Source organism: Penaeus monodon, chromosome 5 (genome assembly GCF_015228065.2).
Source record: "Penaeus monodon isolate SGIC_2016 chromosome 5, NSTDA_Pmon_1, whole genome shotgun sequence".
Classification (NCBI taxonomy): Eukaryota; Metazoa; Arthropoda; class Malacostraca; order Decapoda; family Penaeidae; genus Penaeus; species Penaeus monodon.
Genome location: NC_051390.1, coordinates 44,230,481 through 44,237,980, shown reverse-complemented (window position 1 = coordinate 44,237,980; position 7,500 = coordinate 44,230,481). Strand labels below are relative to the sequence as shown.

Here is a 7,500-nt window from a genome sequence, read left to right as displayed (position 1 = left end):
TCCCCTCCCCTCCCCGCTCCTCCCCCCGCACCCCCACCCTCTCCCATCTCCCGAGCTTGTCAAGAGCAATCTATCTATTTTTTACCCGCTGTTATTGGCCTTTTTCATCTCTCATTCCCGACATTTACTCCCTTTTATTGCCGACTTTACTATTCTCTCTGTGCGTGTGTATCGTTGCTTTTTTACATTTTATTTTATTTAAATGACTTTTTGTCTGTATCTGTTCCGGTGAGACAATATCGGGGTTTCATTAAGTTGTCGAAAGGACTTTTTTTCTGTCTCTTTGTCTCTGTCTTTATCGCGCTCTATCGTCTCTCCCTCTTCCTTCTTTACTTCTCTTCCTTTATTTGTGTGTGTGCGTCTCTCAGTCAAGACATATGACTTTGATATATACTCTGTCATATTTGAAAGAAATAGATTCGTTCAGCCTACAAGTTGGTCAGACAGTAAATAATGTCATAAATAAAAGATGCCCTTTTGGCTGTGGTACTTGACAGAGTGCAATAGAAATATAGAATATATTTTTTTCTATGTGTATTTTCAGCGTTTAAGCAAATACGAGACAGTGTACGTTTTCCAGAAACTAAAATGGTTCGTTTTTCATTTATATCATTATAGTAATCATCATCATCGTCATCATCATGGTCATCCTCATCCTCATCATCATAATCATAATCATAATCATCATCATCATCATCATCATTATCATTATCATCATCATCATCATAATCATCATCATCATCATCATCATTATCATTATCATTATCATTATCATTATCATTATCATCATCATCATCATCATCATCATCATCACCACTGCTCAGAAAAATAGCAGACTCTTTTTCAATCTTGTATTTCTTTCACATTTCGTTGCGTTATCATCCTGTTGCTTCTTTGTTAAGAAGTAGGGAAGAAGGAGAAAAAGGGGGAGGAGGGGGTGGTAGGAGTGGAGGACGAAGAACAAGAGGAGGAGGAAGAGGAGGAGGAGGAAGAAGAAGAGGAGGGGGACGAAGAAGAAGAAGAAGAAGAGGAGGAGGAGGAGGAGGAGGAGGAGGAGGAGGAGGAGGAGGAATAGGAGGAGGAAGACGAAGAAGAAGAGGAGGAGGAGGAGAAGGAATAGAGAGTAGAAAAAAAATAAAGATATGTAATAGGAGGAACGGGGAAGAAAAGGAGGAGGAGAGAGTATGAAGAAGAGGAGGAGGAAGAGGAGAGGATGTGGGATGAGTAATCGGGTCACGGGGGGTGGGGGTGGTGGTGGGGGGGAGATGAGTCACTATTATTTTCAAGCGATGCATTCATCTCCCAAATTTTGCTGAGTCACGTGACCTGTTGAAGACATAAGCCTGACCCCTTTCCCTCTAGCATGCACCTCCCCTCCGTGCAATAAGATCCATTGCAATGATATAAAGCGGTGACTTTGTGCCTCAGATATGCTGAATGTTGACAAAGAATGTTGCAGAGTCATTGTTTGTGATTGGGTATATTATCCGTGAATAATAATTAACGGCTTTTGGGCTTTTCCTTATACTTTCTCTAAGGAAGATGTTGAACTGTGTGGTTTTGAATAGACAGAAACGTGTCAATAACAGAGATCTTTGAACCCGAGTATTTGCATAAATACCGCTGCTTTCCAAAGGGAGGGATTTCATGCAATACATTTACGCGGGCGTGTGTGTGTGTGTTTATGTGTGTTTGTGTGTGTGTGTGTGTGTTTATGTGTGTTTGTGTGTGTGTGTTTATGTGTGTTTGTGTGTGTGTGTGTGTTTATGTGTGTTTGTGTGTGTGTGTGTGTGTTTATGTGTGTTTGTGTGTGTGTGTGTGTTTATGTGTGTTTGTGTGTGTGTGTTTATGTGTGTTTGTGTGTGTGTGTTTATGTGTGTGTGTGTGTGTGTGTGTGTGTGTGTGTGTTTGAGTGTGTGAGCGTGTCAGTGCGTGAGTGAGTGAGTGAGTGACTGACAGAGTGACTGAGTGAGTGAGTGAGTACGCACGTGTGCGTGTGTGAGCGTGCGCGTGTGCGTGCGAGTGTGAATGAGAGTGAGTGAATGTGCGTGTTGATGAAAACATCGTTTAATTCGAGGCATATCTACCCTTTTACGGCATCTTATCATCTTAACATTCACTTATCTATCTATCTTTCTGCTCGTGTCTATGTTCTTTGTCTGTCTACTTTCTCACCCATCTATCTATATACACATCTATAATAACAGCAACAACAACAAAAAATAATAAATAATTACAAATAACAAACAGTAACAACGACAACATGACAAGCACAATAATCCACAAATAAATATTACTGAAATGACAACAAAACACCCTTAATCCATCAGGTTTTAACATCCATTCTCTCCTCCTCGCAGCTCTGGCCAACCTGGGCGTGGTGCTGAGCGAGCAGGGCAGGCTGAGGGAGGCGGAGACAGCGTATCGCGGGGCCCTAGACCACGCCCCCACCATGGCTGACACCCACTTCAATCTGTGAGTTGAGGGGCGGGTGGTATTGAGAGAGGGGGGGGGGGTAAGTGGGGAGGTTGGATGTGCGGGTGAGTCGTTGGGTGAGTCGTTGGGTGAGTCGCTGGGTGAGTGTGTTTGTGTGTGTGTGTGTGATTCATCAATGAGTGACTGATTGAGTGAGTGAGTGAGTCAATGAGTGAGCGAGCAAGCGAGTGATTGAGTGAGTGAGTGAGTGAGTGAATGAGTGAGTGAGTCAATGAGTGACGAGCAAGCGAGTGATTGAGTGAGTGAGTGAGTGAGTGAGTGAGTCAATGAGTGAGCAAGCAAGCGACTGAGTGAGTGAGTGACTGAGTGAGTGAGTGAGTGAGCGAGCAAGCGAGTGAGCGAGTGAGCGAGTGAGTGAGTATGTGTGTGAGTGTGCATGTGTTCGTTTTTGAATGAGTAGGTACATGCTCCATGCCTATAATCCATGATACTGATAGAGTCACTGCCATGACAACAATGCAACCCACACCTGCTAAGAGTACCCACTTCAAAGCCTTCTGCACGCACCTGTTCTGTCCCAGCCGACGACCATTAATACCTTAAGACCACCCACTCGAAAACTGTCCCTCACGAACCGTTTCCTTTCCAGAGGACTGCTCCTGGCGTCGACTGGCCGGCTGGAGGAGGCCATGGCCAGCTACAGGGCGGCGCTGCGATGCCGTCCGTGGCTGGCCCAGGCGCACCTCGAACTGGCCCAGGCGCTCCAGCAGATGGAACGCCACGATGAGGCCATCAGGGTACGTGCCAGCTGTCCGGCAGATGGGAGAAGGGTAGGGGAGGGTGGGGAAGGGGATGAGGGGGAGGGGGAGGAGGTTGTGGAAGGTGGGGGTGAAGGGGGAGGGGGACGGGGGATGGGTAGGAGGTTGTGGAAGGTGGGGGGTGAGGGGGGAGGGGAGAGAAAAGAGGAAGAGGAATAGGATTAGAAGAAGGGGGTTATCAGGAAAGGGGAGGAAGAGGAAGAAAAAGAAAATGATGATGATGATGATGATGATGATGATGATGATGATGATGATGATGAGGAAGAGGAGGAGGAGGAGGAGGAGGAAAACGAAGAGGAAAGGAAGAGAAGGAGGAGGAGGAGAAATAAAAAGGGGAGTAGAAAGATATCTTATGCAGGGGGATGCCTTCCCTCCGACCCCCCACCCCCCCAAGGAAAGATTCCCCCTCCCCCCAACCCTCCGTCCGGGAATACAAAGAGGCAGGATGGTGACTGCGACCAACATGCGGGGGACAATACGTTGACAATACTAACGCGCCCCTGATCACAGAGACACTCAATCTGTCCTACACTCTATCCTACTGTACACACGCGGTGGATTCTCTGTTACTTAGGACAGGGGGATGGGTGAACGACAGCCATCCAGCATTTGATTATTTAATGCCCTAATTCGTATAGTATTTTACTATCCCACCCTTCATTTTCCCTGGTAACTTTCAAGCCCTACCTTACCATCGGGGCCAAGGTTGTAGGGGTAGTAGTAGTCGTAGTAGTAGTAGGGGGTACGTGTCTAAGCAACACTTATACGAGTAAGTACTTATAAGTAAGGGGGTGAGAGGACACCATCGATAGCATGTGTTCTGGATATTTACCAATGTAGGGAAGAAATAACAGATTAAAGGGGGGGGGGGGGAGGAATTGAAATTTATTGAAGTTGTCACATTACAGCTGTTGGTAGTTAATACATCATTCATTTTTCGTTATTATCGTCATCTTTGTAGGAATGGGTAAACAGAAAAAAAAATGGTTTATCATATGAGGAAAGAGGATTGTGGATTTTATAGTAGAAGAAAGAAAAAAAAGGCTCAATATACGCTGTACTTTCCCATTTATATTCAACAGATATATAGACAGATAGATATGACTTAAACAAAGAGATAACCAAATAGATAGATAGAATTAGAACAGACAGATGGATAGATAGTGTAAGTAAATGAGAGAAAGAGAGAATTGCCTGTGTTCTTAACAAATGTATAGTAATAGCGTTTTTAGTCTCAGGATATAGTTTAATTTTAAGAATTAAAGAATTACTAGACTTGATTATAAAATAAAGATTAGATAAAAAGAATAATAAAACATTTAGCTGGAAATAAGAAGAACTTAACGTATGAGGACAGAAAAGTGGATTAATGAAAATAAAGGAATGCTTAGCTAAAGAGATTTAGTTGCGCGTGCGAGAGGGAAAAATAGCAGGGGAAAAAGGTATGGAAAATCTGTAAAAGAAGAGAAAAGAGTAAAAAAAGGCTAAAGGTAGGAAATGCAGACAAAAATAGAGGGAATGATGAACAAACAGGGAAAATGAAAACAGATAAGGTAACATGATTAGCTAATGCAAATGCATTAATCAAAGAGTGAAACCAAAAAGTGATTAAAAAAATGATGTAATGATATGAAAAAAAGTAAAAACGCGTAACTGAAACTAAGAAGGACTAAAATGGTAGTTGATGAAAGAGAAAACGTAAGATTAAAAAAGAACAGGCAACGGAATACAGATCTCACAGGAGCAGATGAAACGGATTAAACGCGATATCAGAATCTGAACCGGATTGCTAAGGGGTCATCTCTTTTTTTTTTTTTAATAATTTTCATGAGCGTATAAACCGTACTTCATAGATCATGAAAATGACAATCCTGATCAGATTAAAAAGGACATATCATTCATTGCCTGCGTCGCAGATTTTTTTTTTTTTTTTAAGATACTTTTTTGTCTCACGAATAAATATACATGATGAAAGCCTTGGTCTTGGGAAAGGTGACCCCTAACCCGGCCGCGTCCTCCCCCAGGTGCTGGAGCTGTGCCGCGGGGCGGGCTCGGCGCCGGCGAGGGACGGCTGGACGCACGCCTGGGCCGTCACCACGTGTCGCCAGCGCCTCGCCCGCGCCCACATCGTCGGCGGACGCCCTCACGCCGCCCTCGAGGAGATCTCCGTGGCCCTCGGCAGCGCCCCTGACGGATACGGCGTTCACGCCCTGCACACGCTGGCGGCAGAAGCTCACCTGGAGGCCGGGGAACACGCCGAGGCACAAGCCGCCCTCTCGCGCGCCCTCACCGCCCACCCGCACCACGTGCCCGCCCACCTCGCCTTCTCCAGGATGCTGCAGGCCAATGTGAGTTGGGGGGGGGGGGGGGTGATGTTGATTGTGATGAATATGGTGATGATTATGGTTAGCATGCCGATTGTCAACATGCTTATGAATATGACTACAGCAAGGGATAAAGATGTTTACTAATAATAGTAATGGTAATGCCCATTATGATTCATGCATTTGATACCAGCCTATACCCCCCATTCTACAGATAAATAACATATTTCGTGATCTTCTTATTGATCATCACAAACCCTCTTCCCCTCTATACGTCTTCCAACTTTGTTTCCTTAAAATCTATCGTCTCCTTTCCCTCTTCCCTCTTTCGCATTAGCCTTTAGCTTCATGTATCCTTCTCTAGTTGTTATCTACGTCCTTCGAACTCTGTCAACTCTCTCCTTTTCTTATTTCCTCCTTTCCCTATTCCTCTTCTTCTGAGGCGTTATCCAATTCCACTTCTCTTCCTTCCCGTTTCTCTCCTTTTCGCTCCTTCTTCGTCTATATATTAGCGATTTTTCACCTTCCTCCATTTTTCTGTTTCTCTCCATTCGAATCTTTTATTTTCTCCCCTTTTCGTTACTTCATTTTCTCCACTTCCGCGTCTTCTTCCTATTTCCACTTTAACTAATTAACCACTTCTCTTCATTTCTGTTTATTCTATTTTTCTCCTCTTTCTCTTACTGTGTTTCCTCTTCTTCCTTTTCCCTGTTTCTCCTCATCCTCCTTCTATTCCCTTCTACCTCCCCACCATTCTCTCTTTCTTATGGTTATCTAATTCTTCTTTTCCTTTCTTTTCATCTTCTTATCATTCCTATGTACTTCCTAATGATCATTCACTCATTCCTCCTCCTCTCTTTTTATTTTTTTATCATCCCATTTTTTCCTATTCCTTCCTAATCATTATCCAATCTCTCCTTTCCATCTCTTTCCAATCCTTGCTTTCCCAATCGCTCCTAATCCTTCGTAATGTTTATATAATCCTTCGCTTCTTTCTCCTTCCTGTCCTTCCTTTATCCTCATCTCTCCTTTGTTCTTCTTTGTAATTCTATTTAAGTCTCCCTCTCATTCTCCTTTTCTAATATATTCTCACTAGTAATTATTCAGTTGTTGCTTTCCCCTCTCCTTTCCATTTCTCCTTTTTCATAATACTTTCTTTTATTCTTCCTCCTTCTCATCCCATCCATCTTTCTATCTTTTCTTCGTTATCCTTCATTTACACCCTTCGTATCCTTGCATCTATCTCTTTTATTCTCCCTTTTTATTTACGCAATTCCTCCTTCCCTTCCCCTTCTTCCTTTTCCTTTATTCCCATCCTTACTACCTCCCCATCTTTCCTTTCTTTTCCTTCCCTCTCATTCTCCCTTTTTATTCTTTCTCATTCTTCCTACCTTCCCATCTTCCCTTCCTTTTCCCTCCTTTCCATCCTTCGTAACTCCCCATCTTTCGTTTCCTTCCCTCCCCATTCTCCCTCCCCATTTTTCCTTCCTTTTCCCTCCCTCCCAACCTCCCCACCTCTCCTCCCTCCCTTCCTCCTTACCTCCCAACCTCTCCTTCCCTTTCCCTCCTCCCCATCCTCCCTACCTCCCTAAGTTCTTCCTGCCGCGTGTCTAACATTTCCACTTCTCTTCCACATTCCAGGGAAGCAGGGTGGAAGAAGCCGAACAGTGGCTCAGGAGGGCCGTGGCTCTGGCTCCTAATGATCCACACGCACACAAACATTTAGGTGAGTCGTTTGGCCGTTGATGGTGGTAGGATAGGGGTGAAGGATATGGAAGGATGAGGGATAAAAGGATAGGTAAGGGAGAGGGTAGAGAATATGTAAGAGAGAGGGTAGAGAATATGTAAGGATGAGGGTGAAGGATAATTAAGGCGTTAGAGTAAAGGATATGGAAGGATGAGGGTGAAGGGCATTTAAGGGA

At 44.2% G+C, this 7,500-nt stretch overlaps 1 protein-coding gene across 1 annotated transcript in view; it reads left to right on the top strand.

Moving 5' to 3' along the window:
- LOC119573560 (protein O-mannosyl-transferase TMTC2-like) overlaps positions 1-7,500 on the top strand; it is a 62,265-nt gene that overhangs the window by 47,631 nt on the left and 7,134 nt on the right. The window contains exons 4-7 of the mRNA XM_037920770.1: positions 2,361-2,475; positions 3,086-3,233; positions 5,279-5,602; positions 7,220-7,304. Coding sequence (XP_037776698.1) covers positions 2,361-2,475; positions 3,086-3,233; positions 5,279-5,602; positions 7,220-7,304 — 672 coding nt within the window. The remainder of the gene's footprint in view (positions 1-2,360; positions 2,476-3,085; positions 3,234-5,278; positions 5,603-7,219; positions 7,305-7,500) is intronic.